Raw genomic sequence first — 23389 nt, 5'->3', positions numbered from 1 at the left:
GGGGGTAGTTTAATATAGCATTTACGGTGCCTGAATAGCCTTTTTAAAGGCTATTCACGCATATGTGGGGCTCTATCAGCATGATTTTGCTGATAGATCTCCTTTAACTATAGTCAGCAAGCTCAGTATTACTGAGCAGGGCTGCAGAGGCTAGATGCCTTGTCTCCTACACACTCACCTTTTAGATTCAATTACCTCTTCAACAATGCCGGTTTGTGGTTTTCCGTCAGTTTGTCCTTACATTGCTTGAGGAGTGTTGTCTCATTATGGACAGGATAGGGAATAAGTGACCAATTGCTGGGGCCCGATAGCGGAGTCCCCCAATGATCAGAAGCAGGGGGGACTGAAGGTTCCTCCAAGACCTCCTTAAAAATGGCGCTTACGCATAAGTGTCCATAGCGGGATAACCCCTTTCAACAGTGATGTGCTGTATGTGACAGTTTAACATGTCTGTACATACTATACCCGACCACGGCAGTCAATGGTTGTCTGAAGCAGGTACCTGCCAGCACAGAACAGGAAGAGACCATAGACTGGGGCAAGGAAATTAAAGAAGAAAGATGTATCATACTTTTTTTTTACCAGTATTTTATTCCACATGCAGCAGCCAGTTTATTTTATTAAAGCCAATGCTTGGCTGTACCACTGTTGCACTGTTGTATTGGATTGATTTGGTACCACAATGGCAAACATTTGTAATGTGCTTGTCTCGTAGGGACTCAAATCATAGGGAGCGTTGTGGTGTAGGATTATAGTTAGTGGCTTCCATACAGGGGTCAGTTGTTTTACAGGAAACCATTTTACCAATAAGTATATTTTTGGCATGTGGGAGGAAACCGGAGTCCCTGGAAAAATCCCATGCAAACACAGGGAGATCGTACAAACTCTAAGATCAATGTGTGCAACTTTTCTTTTCCTTAAGTTCTAAATGAAAATATATTTTGAGGAGTACACATAAACAAGACATGACAGAGTTTTATGTGCAACCTTCATGTAACTGAAAAACCATACAACAAAGGTTTCTTTGTAGAAGTAAATAAACCATTGTGCTTCTTCCTTATCTGTATACTCGCTTCTTTGTGTCTTTTGGTCCATACTTTCTGTTCATCTTCAGTTTCTCAGAAACTCCTTAGGATGGTGAGTTTAGAGCTTAAAACAAAATAAAGCATTGTCAACATCTTATAATCGCAGTATCTGAAAGGCTTGAGGTCAGTGAACAGGAACATCCTTATTACATCCAACAGCTAAAAAGCTGAGCAGAGCTGACTATTTCCTACTGTACATATGCATCCAGTCTGTGCAATGCTTTGTTCTTCCCACAAGCAAAAAAACAAACCATAGAAGAATAAAATAGATAAAAAAGTTGCAGAATTGTACATTGTACGAAGAGTAATGCTACACTACACAGCCATGCCAAGGCCTGGAAACACAGTTTGTGTGACAGCTGCATTTCCTGCCCCAGCCATGGCTTCTGCAATCTGAAATTATGACCCACATATAGCTATATGAATGGAGACATCTTTTAACACAGCAATGCATTGTAGTAAGGTATGAGAAGGAGTGTGGAAAGTATGATCAGTCCAATGGCCTCATCCTGCCCCACCTACAGCCCTTACTTACTCTTTTCCATCTCTGACGTTTACACACACTGCTCAATAAACATGGAGCTCAATAAACACATGGAGCAGTTTATGTATGAAAGTTACACTGGGTTCACACCAGCGTTCGGGGCTCCGTTCTCAGGTTTCCGTCTTCTGTCATGCCGAGTCCGGCCATGAACACCGGTGAGCATTTTATGCTCTCCGTGGCAAAACCGTTTTTTTTTTAAACCGGACACAGAGGTACTGCATGTCCGTCTCTGTGTCCGGTTTAAAAAAAAAACGGTTTTGCCGCAGAGAGAATAAAATGCTCATTGGCGCTCACGGACGGACACTGTTCAAACCCATTCAAATGAATGGGTTGAAAAGATGCCGGCAGGTTTCTGTCTCCTGCCCAGTTTTGTGCAGGAAACGGACACCTGCATGAACGGAGACCGGGGCGCAGATGTGAATGAGCCCTTAGAGAGGTGTGTATGGAACTGTACAGTGCTTTTTAGTAATATCTTCAGGTCCCATGTTCAGAACTGTTTATTTTCCTCTTAGCTTCTATTCACATTACTGATGTACAGCATACTCTGTTTCATGGATTGTGAAAAAAAAAAAAGTATGCCACAATGGTGCTGATGGTGCTATGAAAAAATACAGCTGATGATCACCATAGTTGTGTTAATATACTGTGTTATTAGCCTATACACATTTAAGGCACATTGATCAGATCTGCCATAATGATTGATAGGTACGGCCCTTTTAAGACTCCTCAAAACCTAATAGTCCAATGCCCAAGATCCTGTATCACCATCTGCAGCAGGTGGTGATCATGCATGCTTTTCACCCTTTATTTTAGTGAATGGGAGCTATGGAAAATCAGCCAGGCACTTGTTGCTGTAGCTCGCATACACTGTAATAGAGACTAAAAGCACATATGGTGACTCTCTCTTTTGAAATAGCATTTGCAACGAAATGCAATGTGCTGCCCAAATGCCACATTCAAAAACTCCAATATGCAATAGTATATTTAGCTCTAGATCTATATCGAACACATCACATTATCAAAATGTCAGGTTAAAGTTTACTGCCATTGTGGTATGTAAAGTGTTAAATGTAAGGTTCAAAGGGTTGTCCATGAATTACAGTAAAGTCAGGGGCTGCTGAACAAAACAAAAAGCATGCTCAACTGCCCCCACAGCTCTGTTATTAGGCCCTGGTCCCCTTTCCCCTCATATGTAAGGGTTTGTTGAGTCTGAAGGGAGTTGGTTCACATGGCCACTTAGACCAATACGTGTTCTCTGGTCAGGAACTAGTGAAGAATTTGAGTGACATCACCAGTTCCTTACCAGAGACCACTGATTGATCGCTTCCAGCACAACCAGTCCCAGCAAGTGAGAGGACTGGGGGGACTGAGACCGCATAAGGAAGCACTGGGGAAAGGTGAGTATACATTTTGTTTTTGTTTTACAGCCACCTTTTCTGTAAATAATGGTGCACGCCTTTAAACGTTGCTGCATTTGTATAGTAATGTAGTTATGGGTCTTATAATAAAACATGAAATCGGCACCCCTCTGCCAAACCTGACTGCTGTGAATTATAAGCTAGGTCAGATGGGCACCGACTTCAAAAGATTTGAACATTTTGGTACCAAACATTGAAATTAAATGACATGTAAAGTGAAGTTCTACATTACATTATCAATGGCTGTAAACAAAGGGGGGAAAATCATCCTAGTAAGATGTCTTCATGTGAAAATGATGCACATTTTCTGCAAGACTGCAACATGTGAATGGTTGTAGGACTTACGTTAACATTACAATAAATACTAAAATATAACTTACCAATTCTTTTAATTTCAGAATACACATGGCAGAAAATGTCCTCTATGGGTTTTGTGCCATCTAAGAAAACTAAGAAAGGTAAGAAGAAAACTTATCACACAAGCTGGTGGTATGATTCATACTACCATGCATTATTAAGGTAACCCGTAATGTACAGGGTGGGCCATAAGTATGGATACACTCAGATATGGATACAACCAAGGTCTCCAGATCTCACTCCCTTGGACTTCTACCTCTGGAGCCATTGATGCGTTGACAATTCAACACAATGGACAGTACTTTGAGCACATCCTTAAGTGGGTTACTGTCTTTGCTCCATGTCACAAACGTGTCAATAACTCGATAATGAATAAAGCTACGTTAAAAATGAGCACACCATTGTTTTTCTTGTGCAGTTCTCCATGTGTTTGATGTTGTCACATGGAGAATTGTCACGGGGGAATATAGCATTTTGTTTTGTAAACCCAGGCACCAACAACTATAGTATAGAAATATCTGGGGCAATAAACTGAGTCTCTAAAGTACCTGCTGATGTGACAAGTTTCTGCTTTTTGGCATATATTCAAAATTAGAAAAAATATAGGCTGCTTCACTATTCCAGAGTTTGTAATGGAAAGCAATAACTGGTGCAGTGTATGGATGCAGGTTTTCATACATTTAAAGCACTTATATGGGAGCTATCTAAAGTGTATGGCCAACTTAGAACAGGAAAATAGATTTTCTGTTTACCACAAGCTTTTCAAGGTTGTTCTTCAGCTCCCCAAATCTCTGTTTTCTTGATCCCTGTAATTCTTATATTGCAGAGTAGGAGGATATTTTAACTTTAGATATACCTGAATTTTTAGTTTTTTGAGAGTTTGGAGCTATGGTTGTAAACATGTAATCCTATATGAACACACATAGCGGAGAAATCAGTAGAGATAACACAATATAACTGTGCCACTATTTTAGCCTAAGAACTATATGATTTAATAAACAGTGAACCAGGAATTCTACATTGTGCATATCTTCATGCTGCAGGCAGTGTCAACATTGAGTTCCTGTCACTAGGGTTAGTAAATTGTGGTAACTGTTCACTACTTATGTTAAATACTGTCAGAAGGTGACAGGCAGGGTGCTGGAATCTCACTATATCTCCCCCAGGTTTTTAACTTATGTGTAGTCCAAGGTTGATCTGGAGTAGGCCTCAGCTCCAGGCGTGGGTCCTTAGTTCATTACTGGACCAGAAAAAGGCTGCAGATTCTGCATTCCAATGCAGATCCATGGAGTGAAAGGAGGTGTATGGTTCTGTCCTTTAACACTGAGTCTGGTGAGACAAAGTTGTGCTTATTTGTTTGATGTGGCTGGTAGTAAGCCACACATATAGTTAACATTGCTGTTTAGTTAGTTGCTCAGACAAGCAGGTTTTTTATTTTGTTTTTGCCTGAAGGTAAGGCTGTATTTTGTTTTGCTCATTTTGTGCCTGAAATCAAGGTTTATTTTATTTTTTTAAATAAATCAGTTTGCGGCACATTTTGTGTCTCTGTCTTGACTGTTTGGGTCCGCACCACTACTTCTACCGAACTAACTTCCCCACAATACCCAGAGTCCTTACATAGAATACTGTTCTTATGGATAAATTAATCCAAAGTTTTCCCAACCTTTATAGTACAATAACATATAAACATATAATGCTTGGAAAAGTGTAATAATTAGAATTCAAGCTACAGGTTACTGAAAATGATCTTATAGTCCAAACAACATACATGCATATACACATCTAGTACCTATTTGCTTTTGAAGATTGTCCATTTCTTCTTTGTGCTTTATATACATGGGCCACACATGTCCATCAAAATATCCTGGAGGATCTGGGGGGTCATAAACCCGTGTGCTGTTTTAAACCACACATTTATTACTTTCCAATAAGGTTTAGCAATGGCACATATTATTCTGTCGCAGATTTTTTTTATTTTACCAATACTAAACCAGTCAAGAGAGCAAGAAGAGTACTACCTCCTATAATTCCCTTTTGGCTCCAGTTTCATTGTTTTAAATCTTAGATATGCTGGTTACATTAGTAAAGTTTTCAAAAATGCTTACAGTGGTACATAACAAATTTAGTAATACTCAGTAATACTGATCCCACACTGCTCCTATGCAACCACTTCCCAGATCCCTCATTGGACTCTGTATGCTGGCCTCCATGCATTTCAACACAGACTTGTGACTAATACTGGCAATCACTGGCTGCCACAGTGACCTGGTCATTGTTGCTGGAGACCAAAATATAGAGACTGTTGGTGAACCCTGAAACAGCAGCACGGGAGCAGGGGGTCATCAGTAAGTTGAGTATTGCTTGCTTTGTTATTTTATACTATTGTAAAACTTTGCAGAAAAAAATCAAGGGTCCTAGCGATCAGACAACCACAGATAAGCAAGTTATTCCCTGTCCAACTGCACCAAAATCAGAGGAGCATCACCTAACGCGTTCTTCACCACTTTCACAGTACAGCACTATAGGCGCTGCTGTGAGGAAGGGCGTTCCTGACTGACTGTCAGGAACACCCTTCTGACAGTGAAGAGCTACGGTAACGGCACCAATAGCTCTTCACCTGGGGCACAGATTGTGAAAGCCGACAGTGCGCTGAATTCAGCGCACTATTGGCTTTCTAGCGGGTATAAAACCGCATGTGCCCCAAGTGATGAAGAGTCCTCTTTAATACCACTCACAACCTGTGAACACATGCGATGTTTTTCTCATCTCGGAAACCCCTTTAAACAATGCTTAGGCCCAGAAGGAGGAGGGAGGGCCTCATCTTTCTGATGAGCGAATTATTATGTTTACCATTTGATGTTTTACTATCAAAGGTTTTATAAAAATTGGGAAACGTTCTTTATATTTTCACTTTTAAAAGACAACCATGAATGGTGGATTTAGAAGGAACTACTGATGTCTCAGATGGAATTTATTTTCAGCATTTGCTATTACTACTCCATAAAATGAGATGACTGCCCTTGTCCACAGAAACAGACATGCATGTTTGAGAGACTGGAGCATGGGATATTGATAAGGAATTTTCAGAACAGCTAATGTGTACCGCGATCTGTGGCATGTAATTACTATAATATCAGTGAGTTCTCAGTCGTGAGATAATAGAAAACACTTCCTGATGCGGTTAATACAGCTTTTCATTTCTCATGAGAAATAAGTCGTTGTTGATGTTTATATAGATGTCCATACACAGACTTAAGCTGCTAAAAATGGACAATTTAACCATACTAAGCGTTCATCGGGATAATGTTAATAATAAATGATCATTTGAGCTGATCAATGACACACCATCATTGTATGGGAAGAAGTCATTTGTGTGTGAAATTTTCATCCGCTAAATGAAAGATCTTATGCAAGATCATTCTTTCCTTCAAAGAATGTTTCCAGAAAAATTATTTGTCCTTTGTCTGGTGTCAATGGAAATGACCATTCTAAAAGACTTTGATTGGCAAGATGAACTAAAATGCGTATGCCTATATCATTCAATGGTTGCCACCTACAGAAATTCTGTCTAATGTGTTTGGCTACCATAACACATATCAGAACATTATTGTGTGGAGGTTCAGATATAGCAAACTTTAACTTGACAGTAAATATGACGATGGTCATCTACTCATGTGCATACCTTCTCCTCTTTTTACATTCTTCATATGGAACAGTTAGAAAATACCTGTAGTCAAACACTTCATCCAAAGGCCTAAAACAATAAGCCATAGTTTATTTACATGTATAAAACCATTACCGTATATACTTGAGTATAAGCCGACCCGAATATAAGCCAAGGCCCCTAATTTTACCACAAAAAACTGGGAAAACTTATTGACTCGAGTATAAGCTGAAGGGGGGAAATGCAGCAGCTACTGGAAAATGTCAAAAATTAAAAAGTTTTTGGGTGCAGTAGTTGCTGGGTGCTGGGAAAGGGGAGGGGGTCTTTTGGTTGTCTGTCTGCCCCTTCCATGAGCCTGAGGACTAGGTTTTTTTTTCCCCACTTGGAATTCAGCCTGGCTTAATATAGGGTATTCTTTTTTTGTTTTCACTATTTTATGGGAGATTCTACTACTATTGTGGCTGGCTGCAAACCCCCCCCCCCCCATTTTTTTTTTTTTTTTTGCTTGACTCGAGTATAAGCCGAGGGGGGCTTTTTCAGCACAAAAACTGTGCTGAAAAACTAGGCTTATACTCGAGTATATACGGTAACATCCTTGCCATACATCACAAACATTATTTTTCTATTTATTTATAGTAATCTGTGGCCTAAAAGGATATTGAAAACAATTATGACATATTATGCCAGTATTAAACAAACATCCCATATTTCAGTGTGTATGGACTCAAAGCAGTCTCCTTACTTAATCACGCATTCCAAAAAATATTAGTTCAGTACACACAATTTTGTAGACTTGCTTAGGTCCTTATCAGAGATTGGCCTGCATAACTGTTCTGTATATTGACTTGTTCTATGTGCATATTTTTGTGTAATTCATGAGGTTTATTTCACTGAATATTCTCATTGTCTTACTGTCTGATGTTACACTGTCACTTGAATTGTATATTTGCTATATTTTGTGTGTTTGATTAATTAAATCTACTTCAGTCTGGTATTTTCTGAAAAGGGGGCAGCACAATGGCTCTCCAAAAGGTGGTTGCACTCACTGTATGTGGAGCAGGCATTGTCCCTTTGGCAATGCTCAGTGTACAGTCTTTGAATGCCTTGTAGTCATGTTGGGTGGGAATCTGGTCTGGTGATCTATCTGTGCAGAGTAGTTCCAGAGTCAAGTCTGTTGCTTCTGAAGGATAGTGTTGAACCTGTTGGAAGCCTGAGAACCAGTTACCATGAGAGTTGACCACAAACCCTTGTGAGAACTGGGCAATTGGTATGTGGTGCACAACAGGAACTTCATTTTCACACTAATAATGAGATGGATCTGCCTATGTTATAACAGTCTACACAGCGATACTGTAAAGTGAGCTTTAGAAAAAAAGGAAATACCAATGTATTGTGTCTGCTATAATATTCAGTGTGAAAACCGAAAAGTTTACATTTTTAGTTTAAAGCATACTTGCTGTTTCATTTTACTTTTTAGAATAAGATGATATATAGGTATAACATGAAAAATAACATTTTCTGGTCATTGTATGATTTTTATTCTGCAGCTTTAGCTGTTTGCCCTTCTGTGTGATGTATCTGAAATTGTAGTTATAAACTGCTGGCTGGAGACTAGCTGCCATACACTGCTCTGCCGTGCTCATTTCCAAAAATAGACATGCTATAAAAACAATTCTTTATGTATGTAATTTCTCATTAAATACTCCCATTAAAAATATCACAAAATAAAAATAATGTGTCATGTATTTAGGATTACTATCGAGTAAAACTTACTTGTAGTGGTAAAGGAGAAAGCCTTCAATTATCAAAAAGTGTACAGATGTTTCACATTTTTCTTGCAATGTTTTTGGTTGTTTAGTTCCTTTATGCTGTTTTATCCATGAAAGTACATCTGACATCATTGCTTCCATTTCTAAGGCTTCAAGCACTGCAAAGATAGAGAAATATGATACATTAGCATTACTCATGCTATTTACAAAAAATCTCATGTAAATCATTACCCTCTGGACGACTACAATACATATATTTATTGTTCTAGCTACTGATATCCTATACAGCTAAAAGGAAACTATACATTACAAGGCTGTCTTTTGCTTCATTTGGGTCAGAGAAGCATGTGGGGAGGACATGGTCTGTGTTATTCCAGTATTCCCCTGCAGTGCCACGTAAAAAGACGACAAAAACAGAGGCACAAATAATATCATCATATCATGATGGCAACCATTACTACATTATCTGACTTAACAATATCACTATACTGTTATTGAAAAAAAACACTGTGTAAATAATATTACCACCATTTAGTACAGTTTGCTTCGGAAATAATAAGTCTTTAAACAATTGTCTATATTGCATTTATATTGCCATTTTGACTTTAAAATAACAGCTGTTGGCATTGCAGAAAAAAGTTAAAATGACATAAATTGCAAAAAAACTGAGTAGTATGTAGTCCAACATATTTAATAACATTTAGACTGGGTTTGCCTTGATCGATAATAGCTTAAATGATGGATGCATGGATAATTTCATTTGCTAGGATAGCTGTAACATCTCTGCCTGTTCAGGTCTCTGCACTGCCCTCTGCTCGCGTGCTGCGGCGCAGGAGGCGTGTGCAGTTTGGTTCATGGCTTAAAGTTTTTGGTCGCACTGTGTGAACATGGCTCTACTGCTGTGATTGTATTTGCACCACACCCGTCTTCTGCCCTTGTTTGTCTCTGCTCCTCTAATGGTTAATCTGGCCTTGCCCTGTGATTGACAGCTGCCTTCCTGTTAACTCCATGGGCGGGTTCTTCCTCCCTATTTAACCTTGGTTCTCATTCACACCTATGCTTGCTATTTCCTTGTGCATACTCGCTCCGTACTGTCACTATTTTGCTTGCTTTCTTATCCTTGACCTTTGGCTTGCCTCACTGACTATTCTTTGGACTCCGATTCGGTACTGCATCGCTCGACTATTACTGACCCTTGGCTAGCTGACCTCTCTTTGTTGTTGTCCGTCTTGTCTGTGTTTTGTGTCTCATCTATACAGGGAGGGACTGTCTTCGTGGTTGCCGCCTATTACGTAGGATAGGGCCTGGCAATAGGAAGGGAAAGTTGGGGGCTTCAGCTTAGCGCTCACTGTCTGTTGTGTCCCCTCCCAGGGTTCAAACAGTTACTGGGGAATTGCGGTCCTAGCAATTCCCTTACAATAGCATTCCTGCCATTTATTGGGGTCCACTTAGAGACTCACGATACATAGGTCAAATAATGATCGGATCAATTGGATCTGTTCACTAGTGAATGTCACACAGTATTCTTGCTTAGATCATAGCAATAACGAATAAACATAAAGCCATTTTATATATGATATATAGGTATAGGTATAGAATACGTACATAGTAAGAACATAAGTGCTTACCATCAAACTGTTTAAATCCTCTTTCATCTGTTGCAACGTCTGCCTCTGCCTGAATTCAAAGTTATAAAAAGATCAACACATTTATTCTTAAGGCAGTTTTTTTTAAAAAAAAACTATAGTAAATTTAAGATGAAACAATCTGGTCCCCAGCAATAGGGAACTTCTGCACGCAGGAAGGATGAAAATCGCTTCCCACACATTTATTATATAGGTTCTTAGGAGGAGATAAACACACTGTTATCTATACAATCTGGACTGAAGTAGAATGAAGTAGAATAGCTTTAGTAGATTTAGAGGTACATCAACAGTTGTAACCAGATCCATACCCCAGAGAAGGGATCCACAGCCCCTATTTTAAAGGGGATGTCTGTAGAGTAGGCCATCATATCTGCGGGGGGCTGATTTTTAGCACCCCTGATGATCTACTGACTGAAATCTGCTGCTGAGATCTCCTTCATTGTTTACCTGGCACACAGCCATATTTTCGCCCAGTTGACAACAAAATCCCAGGACAGTTTAGTTCACCCGAGAATACACCTTTTCTAGCTGGAAGCGCCCAAAAGCCATCCACTTTGTAGGTTAATGTTACCTGAACTCACCAGTTGTTCCTTCCCATCTATTTTCCAGGACAGTTGGCAACTATCTTTTGGTAGTGGCTGTGCTTGGCTGGTATTGCAACTCCGTTCCATTCAAGTAATGGGGAAGTATTTTTATGGGTTTCCTGTCAATAACCCAAATGTGGAATACTACAGCCCTCATCTCCCCAGTTTACAATAGGAATGTTCACATTTTGGTATCTTCATAGATATTATAGGGACAAGAAGGTAGTAGGGCCTGTGGAGGGTTATCTTTGCCCCTTCAGTTCACAGCTTCGAGATATCAGTTTCTCCAAGTTACTTTGTTTGACTTGAATGAAGATCTACAATGAACTCAGCTTGAGTCACAGATTGTTTCTCTTTTTTTCTTTGGTAATGCTCTCACTTGGTAATTTTTAAAGTTAGATCAATTTATTATATTTGTACCAGAGTGCTGGTAAACTTGACAGTCGTGGTTTAGGTATTTTGGTGATATGAAATGCATTGTTTATTTTTCGCAACAACAATATTTTGTACTTTAATAAGCGTGTCAATACTGCTTAACTGACAGGATCTGAGTTATATATAAAATGGTTGTGCTTTTGACGGGTGTTCGTCTGGGGATTTGAACCGTTGTCCTGTGGTTCTTTGGGCGATTCTTTTTGACACTGAGCTGTTGGGATAGCGGTTGGGTCTCTGCCACAGTGTCTACTTGAGCTTGCTTTGTGTCCCGGTGGATGTGAGCTCAGGTGTGTGTAATTGTCATCAACCTATCAGTTCTTTCCAGGGTCTGTATTAGGCTGACTGCTGGCTTCAGTCCTCACCGGTTTTCGTGAATACCGATTGAGATTCTTGGCCCAGTCTAGAAGGAGAGTTTAGTTGGAGTTGTATGGCTTCTGGAGCTGAATTGGAAGTGGTGTGAATTTTGTTCTGTGTGAGAGTCTGCTTTCCCCTCATACATTCCTACTGAACCCATGTCCTGCATTTCTTGCTGTCTGTCACTGTTTGGTATTGGTGAGTTTCTGTTTTGGGTTTCAGGTTTGTTTTGCCCTTGTCCTGTGATACCCTTTCCTCACTACTCCTCTCTTCCTCTCCTCATTTCCTGTTGTGTGTTTTGTGGTTGTGCTGCACCTATTAGTTCTCCAGCCAGCACGTTCCATCCTAGCTTGTGCTGTTTGCTGCTGCACTTATCCTTTCGCTAGGGGTGACCGCCTCTAGTTTCCCAGTCCGTAGCTTCTTTCAGCTCTCATCCTACCTGTCTGCTAGATCTTTGCGTTTAGAGAGCTAGTGGTTGTTGGGACCAAGCTTAGCTCAGGTACAGCTGACCAACACCCTCAGGAAGGGCCTAGTTAGCCGTCGTAGCACTGGGGACAGCTCACCTAACCCGTTTCCGTAGTAGTGCTAGCACCATTCAGTACCACGGTTGTCGGGCATCTACATAACCATGACATTAACCCTCTAAACAACAAAGTTTCAAGTGTGCAAGAAGCATCTGTGTTTTGCCACATAATAATAAATTGATCTGAACCCAAAAAGTGCAAACGAGTTAAAAATAAATATGCCCCAATGTCCACAGTGGTTCATAGTTTTAGTCTTCTAAAAATAATCATTGTCATTGATACCTTGAAATAGCAATCCTGGCTGATGAGACTGCAGTTGGGAAGTATTTTCAGAAGACGGTTGGCAAGGGTTGTTTTTCCACCATTTGTCACACTACCAAAATAAATATGAAATACGTTAAATCCAGATAGATAAAATTCTTACTGTCTAAAACAGTGGATATCTGATGGCTATGGCACATGCTCAACTTCTGAGCAGGCACCGTGCATAAAGTCCCAACATCATAAAAATAAGATATGTACACCTCCTTTGATTCCCCAGACGTACTGGAATAGTCCTCCATTACAATAATAATAATAATTACTTCTGTGCTCCACATATAGCAAAATGATATCAAAACTTTATTAGAATATCTTGTAAGAATGAGATTTGTGCAAGTTAGACATCAAAAACTTTACAACGAGATCTGTTGTAAAGTATTTGATGTGTAACTTGCACCAATCTACTAACACACTGCCAAAAAATCTTGTTCTTACAAAACGTTAGAATCAAATTTTTATATCATTTTGCTATATGTGGAGCACCAAAGTAATTATTATCATTGCCATACTACTGAAGCAGATACAGTCCTATGAAAAAGTTTGGGCACCCCTATTAATCTTAATCATTTTTAGTTCTAAATATTTTGGTATTTGCAACAGCCATTTCAGTTTGATATATCTAATAACTGATGGACACAGTAATATTTCAGGATTGAAATGAGGTTTATTGTACTAACAGAAAATGCGCAATATGCATTAAACCAAAATTTGACCGGTGCAAAAGTATGGGCACCTCAACAGAAAAGTGACATTAATATTTAGTACATCCTCCTTTTGCAAAGATAACAGCCTCTAGTCGCTTCCTGTAGCTTTTAATCAGTTCCTGGATCCTGGATAAAGGTATTTTGGACAAACAATTCAAGTTCAGTTAAGTTAGATGGTTGCCGAGCATGGACAGCCCGCTTCAAATCATCCCACAGATGTTCAATGATATTCAGGTCTGGGGACTGGGATGGCCATTCCAGAACATTGTAATTGTTCCTCTGCATGAATGCCTGAGGATTTGGAGCGGTGTTTTGGATCATTGTCTTGCTGAAATATCCATCCCCGGCGTAACTTCAACTTCGTCACTGATTCTTGAACATTATTCTCAAGAATCTGCTGATACTGAGTGGAATCCATGCGACTCTCAACTTTAACAAGATTCCCGGTGCCGGCATTGGCCACACAGCCCCAAAGCATGATGGAACCTCCACCAAATTTTACAGTGGGTAGCAAGTGTTTTTCTTGGAATACTGTTTCTTTTTGGACGCCATGCATAACGCCTTTTTTTTTATAACCAAACAACTCAATTTTTGTTTCCAAAATGAAGCTGCCTTGTCCAAATGTGCTTTTTCATACCTCAGGCAACTCTATTTGTGGCGTACGTGCAGAAACGGCTTCTTTCTCATCACTCTCCCATACAGCTTCTATTTGTGCAAAGTGCGCTGTATAGTTGACGATGCACAGTGACACCATCTGCAGCAAGATGATGCTGCAGCTCTTTGGAGGTGGTCTGTGGATTGTCCTTGACTGTTCTCACCATTCTTCTTCTCTGCCTTTCTGATATTTTTCTTGGCCCGCCACTTCTGGGCTTAACAAGAACTGTCCCTGTGGTCTTCCATTTCCTTACTATGTTCCTCACAGTGGAAACTGACAGGTTAAATCTCTGAGACAACGTTTTGTATCCTTCCCCTGAACAACTATGTTGAACAATCTTTGTTTTCAGATCATTTGAGAGCGGGCTGTCCATGTTCGGCGACCATCAAACTTAACTGAACTTGAATTGTTTTGTAGAAAGAAATGGTCCAAAATACCTTCATCCAGGATCCAGGAACTGATTAAAAGCTACAGGAAGCGACTAGAGGCTGTTATCTTTGCAAAAGGAGGATGTACTAAATATTAATGTCACTTTTCTGTTGAGGTGCCCATATTTTTGCACCGGTCAAATTTTGGTTTAATGCATATTGCGCATTTTCTGTTAGTACAATAAACCTCATTTCAATCCTGAAATATTACTGTGTCCATCAGTTATTAGATATATCAAACTGAAATGGCTGCTGCAAACACTAAAATATTTAGAACTAAAAATGATTAAGATTAATAGGGGTGCCCAAACTTTTTCATAGGACTGTATGTGAAGGGAGTTAATAAAGATTATTATTGATATAAAATGCTCAGAGAGGTTCACCAAATGTCTCAGATTTTTGGTTGAAATTGAGCTAAACAAGTGATGTATATTGCGTTCACAAAATGTAGAATTTTTTTCAGGGACGGCAAATTAAATTAAATTGGTGCAGTTGTGTTCCCTAAGATATGATCCAACATAAGTGCTTAATGATGACTACTCTGTCAAACCTTAAGAACAGAAGACTTAGGCTCAGTTTTACTATTGTGGTTACAAATGGACACTGGCATAACTGTGGCGTATCTTTGGCACTTCTCAGCACAGCTAGCTTTGGTTAAAATTTTCAATTAGCTAGATGTGGTTGTGGCTTCTCAACCAAGGTGGCATGCCTTAAATGCACCAGGACGCGCAATGTGTTAAAAAAGTTCTCAATCAACGTGAACCAACTGAAAAGTGGTATAAACTTAGACTAGACATTTTAACCCTTTCCTGCCACAACCATTCTTCATCAAAATACAATGGCAAATATACAGTATAGTTGACTTTTAGACTATAGCATGTGTACAAATGTAGCATTTGCCAAACAAACTTTCAAATCACACTATTTGGATAGTGTGACTGGCCATTCCTTTTGTATGAAAGTAGCCATGCTACTCAATTTGTGTAGTGGGCCATGGTGCAAAAGGTATGTTTGTGTGAAGGGGTTAAACATTTGTTTGGTGAAAGCTACATCTGTATAGTGTAATAACCATGAGCACATGATCTGCTATGTTCTAGAAAAACACTTACCCACCAATTCCAACAATGAACGTTGTCATGATCTGCCTTTCTTTGTACTTCTGTGTTGACAAATAAAAGAATTTATCATTTTAGAAATATCCTAAAGACATCTTAAAAATAAGAAAATAATATAATTGTAAAGTGCAATTGTATATTTAGTAAAGACCATAATATAAACAATCTGAAATTCCAACTCTGCTTTGGTTCAGGTAAAGATTTATTCAGATCACATTTTTTATATTCGTTTAAAGGGGTTGTCCAGGCAAAAAATGGCCAACCTTTTCAACTTTTAAATCAGCCAGGGGCAGTGAAAAATATTTTTTTAAAAAAGCATACTCACCTGTTCCCAATGCTCCAGTGTCCTCCCGCATGTCCCTGTCCTTCTGCTCCGGGTCTCTTCCGGAGTTCCGTTGAAGCTGCTGATTGATCTCAGCGGTCACGTGACTGCTGAGGCCTTTCAGTGGCCTCAGAAAGAGGACTCGTTATATTACAGTTAGTGATATTGCTGGCCCTTCGATGATTGGCCTCAGTGGTCACGTGAAACAACAGGAGAGGAGTGCACGATGTATCATGCAACAGTCTAATTAGCATATGTATAAAAACTGACTTATTCAGAAACCACTGAGGCAATCTACATACTAAAGGTAAGTGTGAAATAGCATTTCTAAAGCCTATGCAAGGATGTGATTAGTTAAAAATGACTTTTCCCAGTGATAGAGCCCCTTTAACCCTTTCGCTGCCAGGCACGTACACTGTACGTGCTCCCAAGGTGGCACTTCAGTAGCGGAGGACGTACTTAGTATGTCCTCCCTACTAATGCCGATATCTCTGGACTGCATCAACATATCTTGATGCTTTAAAATGCATTTTAAAGAAGAGACTCTCATCTTTAAAATGATATCAAGATCTCGATGATTGGATGTACAGTTTTGTAGTGATTCACTGTTGAAAACACTATTTGGCATTGAGATCCGACTGCAGATCTCAATTCCCGACAGTGTTTCAACAGTGAATCGCTCCAAAACTGTACATCCAATCATCGCGTTCTTGATATCATTTTAAAGAAGAGATTCTTCTCTTTAAAATGCAATTGAAAGCATCAAGATATGTTGATGAAATCCAAAGATATAGAGCTCCAAAGTGTCCCCCCCTCCTGTCTAAGCAAGCAATTTGCGATCTCTGTGAAAGAAAGGAAGAGGGACACAAAAGCAGCCCAGCAGAGAGAGACAGACAGAGAAACGATCTCACTCTCTGCATAACTTGTATGTGACAGCAGGAGGGGGGTGGCAGGGACTCTATTTTCCCTATTAACCCTTCTCCTGCCAATCAGAGCGTATACTATACATTTGTCTCTGATTGTCACATACAGTTATAATGTAATTCCCCCCTGAGTTTTACTAGTGGGGTATTCTTATGTAAAACCCCCTGAACATAACCAGGAAGTTTGTTGGCACTGTGACCCAGACGTTTACCATTGTCCAGGTCGCAGAGCCAAAAAAAAAAAAAGTTGCACCAAACACTTACACAACATATACATAAAGTCGCAAATAAAGTTTACATTTCACCCAATCCCTGTCCTGTCTATACCTGAGCTTTCTACAGTAAAATACGTCTCTAGTGATGTCCGTTACACGCTAAAATAATAGTAATAACGATTATCACTAGAGATGAACAGATAGATTGCTAAAATTGTTATAGGGGGATGGAAAATAACATTTTTATGTAAAGTCCTATTTAATTTGCATGCACAAAATGGGATGGCGCATTTCTGCGATTTTGGCGATTCTTTAACACCTGCCCCTGTAAATATATACATGTGTGGTATGTATGAACTCCTAACATATTGCAGTTTTATGGACAGTACATTATGTTTGCAGAAAGGGATTTCTTGAGCCGCACTTTAGTGGCAAATTTGAATTTTTGCGCAATTTTTGCTAGCAATCTCTGTTTGCTGCAAAAATTGTGGTGGTTGTATATATAAACTATTAAATTGTGTTTTTATATACGGTATGCTGTGTACTCTGAAAAAAGTTAGATTTTGGTATCACAGTCACAGTTTGGTAGGTGCAGTATAGCTTTTTAACATATTAGTGAACAACAGCAAAATCCTGCTTGTCTTCTGTATTCGTGTTTTTGGGAGTCCGAGCTCTTGTTGTAGTTGATGTTTGCGGTAGATATAGTATATTTACACATTGTATACACCATAAGCTATTATTTTAAAAGTATTTTTTATATGAATGTGAGATTGAACATGAGTTTTAGGTGCAAATATGTGTTTTAGCGATTTTCTGAAGACACATGCATGCGGGTTCAGGCCATAGTGATATGTATGAACTCTGCACATGTTGAACTCTTATTTTTAGGAGGTTTGGTGCATTTAATTTTTTTGTTTGGTTTCCGCTTTTAACAGCTAATATACATTTATTTGCATTTTTTCATAAAACATTCACTTTAAATCAAAATTGCATGAAGGTGCCTGTTCGTATACAGTACCAAGTGGCATTCTGACAATGCTGCAGGTGTCTACTTTAAGAAAATATATAGGTATGGGGGGGGGGGGTTTGGATGCTTTTTTAATGTTGCAATTTAGGTTTGATTTGTCCATCACAAAACTGTGAAAATTGCTCTGGCTACTGGAGGTGCAAAATTTCCAGAGACCCTTGGCAGCGAAAAGGTTAATACTGTGGGGCAGTTGGAAGGGAACATTATACTGTGGGGACATATAATGTACGGGTGACTGTAGGAGGATTATATTTTGTGGGGGCACATGGAAAGATGATTGAGAATGGGCGGAGTCAACGTAGAAGTTGGTGGGGCTAAATTTTCAGCAGCGAGGCCCTCTAGCATAGTTTCAATTTCTTTTGCGGCCCCCATGGGAAAATTAATTGCTCAACCCTGCGCTAGCGGTTTGTTCCCGCTGGCGGAAAAAAGAAGCGAGTTGCCCTTTCTTCAGGCAGATACCACGGTTGATTCAGCCGCGGCGTCTGCCTCGTGACAGCATTTGGTCCCTAGCAGAAAGCTGCAATGGGATGCTGGTGCACTGCAACGGCATCTGGTTGCGGAATGTGTTCATGCGGATCCCAGTGTGAACTAGCCCTAATAAACAACATACCTTAATTATGTATATCACATTTGTACATTTGGAGAAAAAAAAACAACTTAAAGGGATTCTACCATTAAAAAACTTTTTTTCCTAGGTAACACGTCGGAATAGCCTTTAGAAAGGCTATTCGTCTCCTACCTTTGGAAGTGATCTCCGCCGCGCCATTCGTTCGAAATACCGGTTTGTACCGGTATGCTAATTAGTTCTCTCGCAGCGATGGGGGCGTCCCCCAGAGCAGGAGATGCAATGGGGGCGTCCCCACTGCTGCTCGAAAACCGACTCCAGCGCCGCCTCTGTCTTCTTCTGCATCCTCTCTTCCTTCTTCGGCTGGACGTCGGACGCCTGACGTCTGAAGTTCGCCGAACAGAGCCCTACTGCGCAGGCTTTTATAAGAAGTGCAAGGACCAGTTGTCCCTCCCTTTACGTAGAATGTTCAATAGTTTGGGTGCGGATGCCCCTTTTACACGTCAATCCCTCTCAGCTCTTGTCACGGTTATTCCTAAGCCAGGCAGAGACCTCACTTCCTGCTCAAACTTTCGCCCGATCTCCCTTCTTAACGTGGACATCAAATTGTATGCTAAAATGCTCGCAAACCGTCTCTCCCCTCTGATGCCCCGCCTTATCCACACCGATCAAGTCGGCTTTATCCCTGGTCGCGAGGCCCGTGATAACCTGAATAAGACGCTTCTCATATTAAACACGGCCCGCTCTCGCGCCCTTCCACTTTGTCTATTGTCAGTTGATGCGGAAAAGGCGTTCGACCGGGTTCACTGGGGCTTTTTGAGAGCTTCCCTGGAACAGATTGGAGTTGGCCCGATCTTCCTTCACAAAGTATTGGCGCTGTAGGGGAACACCTCCGCCAGAGTATGTGAGAATGGTATCATCTCAGCCCCCTTTTTGGTCCGCAACGGCACTCGACAGGGGTGCCCCCTCTCCCCTCTTCTCTTTGCTATTGTGATGGAACATCTCGCAGTGGAGATCCGTGCTTGTTCGGACATAACCTCGGTAGACCCCACAGGGAATCCCATTAAGACCGCCCTCTACGCGGACGACTTATTGCTCTATGTTACCCAGCCCTCCCGGCAATCCTCGACGAGTTCCGTCGGTTCGGCGAGGTCTCTAACGTCCAGGTCAATCTCTCTAAGAGCGAAGCCCTTAATGTCTCTCTCCCTCCCTCTGAAGTCTCCCTCTTTTCTTCTAAGTCTCCTTTCCGGTGGCAGTCCCATGCCATTAAATACCTGGGGGTCCAGGTCCCTTCCAACCCCAAGGACCTGGTGGACCTGAATTACTCCCCTCTCCTCGAGAAAACCGCCTCCGACTTGAGATCTTATGGCTCCCTAGGACTGTCCTGCTTCGGTCGTATAAACGTGCTGAAAATGGATGTCCTTCCCCGTTTCCTCTATCTCTTTCAAGTGCTCCCGATCCCTGGACGTTTCTTCTCTGCTCTTAGATCCCTTTTCCTCTATTACCGTGCAGCCTTATAGACTGGTGCTACAGACGTGGCGATAAACAATGGGTTTACCTCGAAGTGAAACTAACCTCCTCCTATCTCCCTTCCGTCCCCTGGATTCCTTCTCATTTTCGTCCTGTCTCCATTCGCTCCTCCCAGTTGGCTACTCATTTCCTGTCGGTGTGGGATAGCCTTTGCAGGTCATCCGCCATTGCTAGGGTCGCCGGCCCACTTAGTCCGCTGTTCAACAATCCCATGTTCCCACCAGCTGTCTCCGCTCCCCGCTTCCTGAGTTGGGCTGCATCGGATGATATCCGTCTGGGATCCATCTGCGGTCCCTCCCCCCTTTTGCCCAACTTCAACTAGCTTGTCCGGATTCGACCCTCTCTTGGTTTGAATATCTCCAGCTTTCTGATTTCTGGCGCCGCTACTCGTTGTCGTCCCTCCTCCCCCCCCCCCCTCGTCTTTGGAAAGTCTGCTGTCTGGGGTGCTCCCCCCCCCTCTTGTATGACGCCTAGCTGAATGCTGCCTTTTCCGCCCCCCCCTCCCCTTATGTTAGGTCTTGGGAGTCCGATTTGGGCGCCGCTCTGTCTGCCGCTGATGGGACCGTTGCTTTCTCCTCTCTCACAAACTGCCTTTACCTTGTAGTGCCCAGGAGAAAAACTACAAATTAGTGACCCGATGGTATTGCTGTCCCACCCTTCTTCACAAAATTTATCCCTTGGTCTCTGACCGTTGTTGGCGCTGTGGTATTGCGGAGGGTTCCCTCCTCCACATTTGGTGGGATTGTAGGGAGATCCAGCCTTTCTGGTCTTCCGTGTTTTCCCTGTATGGGAAAGTGTCTGGTCGCATCCTGACCCCTACCCCGCAGATTGCTCTTCTCTCCCTCCTCCCTGGTAGGTTTTCCAGTGTTAAGGGCGATCTCTTGCGCCACTTCCTCACGGCCACCAGAACGGTTATCCCCTGCTATTGGCGCAGCCCCATCCCTCCGTCCCTGTTAGAATGGTTGAAGGAACTCCTGCTTATACGTAGAATGGAGTACCTCGTGGCAATGGATTTGCCTGACTCCTCTAAGTTCGAGACCCTCTGGCAGCCGTAGTTGGTGTTTCAAGAATCTTCAAAGTTTTCAGCCCTGTTCTCCTGACTCCCTTGGTGTGTCCACTCCCTGCCTTTTGTAATCCGCCCCTTTGCGTTTGTGCCCTCTGCCTTACGTTGTCTTGCCCTTTGCTTTTGTCTACCCCTTGTTTCTGGCTCTGCCTTGGTCCTCACCTTTTTGTCTTTTTTGATTTGCAGTCTCTTATGAGGCTTTGATTCCCTGTTGGGGTTTTCTCCTTACTTCTCGTTTTGCGTTACGGCCCTACGTGGCGAACTTGTTGTTATTTGGGATATGATGTCCCCCTCTATATTTGTTTGCTTTTCATGTTTGTGTTTATTATACTGTTGTATTCAAAATCTTTAATAAAAATTGATTACACCTAAGTGGTGTCATGGAGGATGATTTGAGAAAACCCCTTAGCAATCTGTTGTTTAGATACAAGGTCATTCCTACTGTAGATATCCAGACTTCTAATGACAACATATATAGGGTTCAGTTTACTTTCATCCATGTATGTGGTAATGAGCTTCTCAAGGACTATGCACAATTTCTATAAGGGAAGGACATAGGATAGTCCCTGAAACTTTTACAGATACACTTTCATCCCAGGTCAGCAGGTCCCAGTTTATGTTCTCTGACTCACTAAAATTATCTCTGTCTTTTGTTCCAAATGAAATAAGAGTTCGATAAGCAAAAATATATATTCTAGATTTAGACTGAAATATATAATATCAGCAGCAATATATATTTATTTGAGTAGAATTCAGCCTAGCGTTCCCTGAAGCTGAGTAAGAGTGAACTGCAATCTGACTTGGTATGTGACATGGACGTCCACTCTCCACCAATATTCACTAGACAGTTGAATTTTCAGAGCCTAATGCACATTGTTTGCAGACAACCTTCTATTAATCATCTACTTATTCTTGTTATTGTTGCTCAGTGCCTCATTGGCAGGCCCTCGGGGCCAGGGATCAGTTTTGCAGAATATCCTGCATCGTCCCTGGTTCGCGTCCCAAACGCTTAAACAGATGTGGCCCTGAAAGTGAAATATACCATGTTTGGTGTACTTGCAATAAAATAAAAATGGATTCTTTTTTTGTCTCTACTGTGATGCATATGTTGCACCGTGTTCTCTATGGAAAGCCCCCCGAAAGAAACCATTTCCAAATGTACCTACACTCAGAGGAATTGATATCTATGTGTCTAAAAGCTAGTGTTTAGCTCTGGTTTTCCACTTCTTGATTATTGGCTTACATCAGATAAGATATCCTGGACAACGGCCAATGAATGCCTATATCAGATAGGATCAATGTTTCTGACAAACTATTTTCTCCAATCCTGATATGTCCAGTCCATGCATACTCTGTATCTGGCGCCTGAGATTTTGGTTCAATGTAGTTCAATACTTTATGTAGATCAGTGGCTCGAAAACTGCTGCAACAGTCCTATTGCTAGCATACTCTGACCATTGATAATGGATAGATAGATAGATAGATAGATAGATAGATAGATAGATAGATAGATAAAAAACAAACTCAAGCTTAGTCCATAATTTAGCTGAAAGTATACAAGGCACAGTAACTGGTAACACACTATATTATGCACGGCATGCAGCTGGAAAGGTCTGAAGAACATACTATAGTAAGTGACAACATGCTATTTACCTTGTGTGTGTGTCTTCTCTGTCAGCTGAATGCCAGTGGGAAGGACAAGTACACATGGCTTTACAGATCGTGTGATATATATATCACGTGCTGGTAGGAAGGCTGATGGGTGGAGATACACTACAATGAACAAGGAGAATGAATAAGGAGATGGCTGTCACAGTCTCTCACTGAAGTCTATAGAGGAGAATGCATGCGACATTCCATCTATATGAAAATGTATCAGAATACATTACTGAAGGCAAATGAGCAAGTAACAATTCCTTAACAATGTTAGAATTCTGTTTAACAGCAGCAATGCTCCAATAATAATAACCTACAGGGTAGATTATTTATATTCAAGGTATGTGGTAAATAAAGGGTTACTATACTGATTGTGAATGCTACAGCAGTGCAATATTTCCTATAAAGACAGATCACCATATTGATTTCATATACCACCTGTAGGCGATCTATCACGATCTACTACAATTGGACAGTATAACAAT

The 23389-nt window shown here is 41.0% G+C and overlaps 1 protein-coding gene across 1 annotated transcript; it reads right to left on the bottom strand.

Moving 5' to 3' along the window:
- Positions 1–202: 202 nt before the first annotated feature.
- NMRK1 (nicotinamide riboside kinase 1) lies at positions 203–22955 on the bottom strand. The gene is made up of 9 exons (XM_075263495.1): positions 22902–22955; positions 15598–15647; positions 12663–12753; positions 10466–10514; positions 8842–8995; positions 7087–7158; positions 5194–5300; positions 3428–3496; positions 203–1149 (listed from the first exon to the last, which is right to left on the bottom strand). Exons 2-9 carry the CDS (start codon positions 15624–15626, stop codon positions 1130–1132), a joined length of 591 nt encoding a protein of 196 aa, XP_075119596.1. The 5' UTR covers positions 15627–15647; positions 22902–22955; the 3' UTR covers positions 203–1129.
- Between the last annotated feature and the right edge of the window lie 434 nt (positions 22956–23389).

The sequence above is a fragment of the Leptodactylus fuscus genome, chromosome 1 (genome assembly GCF_031893055.1).
Source record: "Leptodactylus fuscus isolate aLepFus1 chromosome 1, aLepFus1.hap2, whole genome shotgun sequence".
Classification (NCBI taxonomy): domain Eukaryota; kingdom Metazoa; phylum Chordata; class Amphibia; order Anura; family Leptodactylidae; genus Leptodactylus; species Leptodactylus fuscus.
The sequence above is the reverse complement of the archived record's forward strand: the minus strand, read 5'-3'. Positions and strand labels throughout refer to the sequence as shown.

Excerpts from the sequence above, each read along its gene's own strand:
- NMRK1 (XM_075263495.1), bottom strand. The coding sequence starts at position 15,626 with ATGACAACGTTCATTGTTGGAATTGGTGG. Across the intron at positions 10,515-12,662 it reads GCCAGGATTGCTATTTCAAG|GCAGAGGCAGACGTTGCAAC; the intron begins GTATCAATGACA and ends CTTTGAATTCAG. Across the intron at positions 5,301-7,086 it reads GAATGTAAAAAGAGGAGAAG|CACACGGGTTTATGACCCCC; the intron begins GTATGCACATGA and ends GGTTTAAAACAG.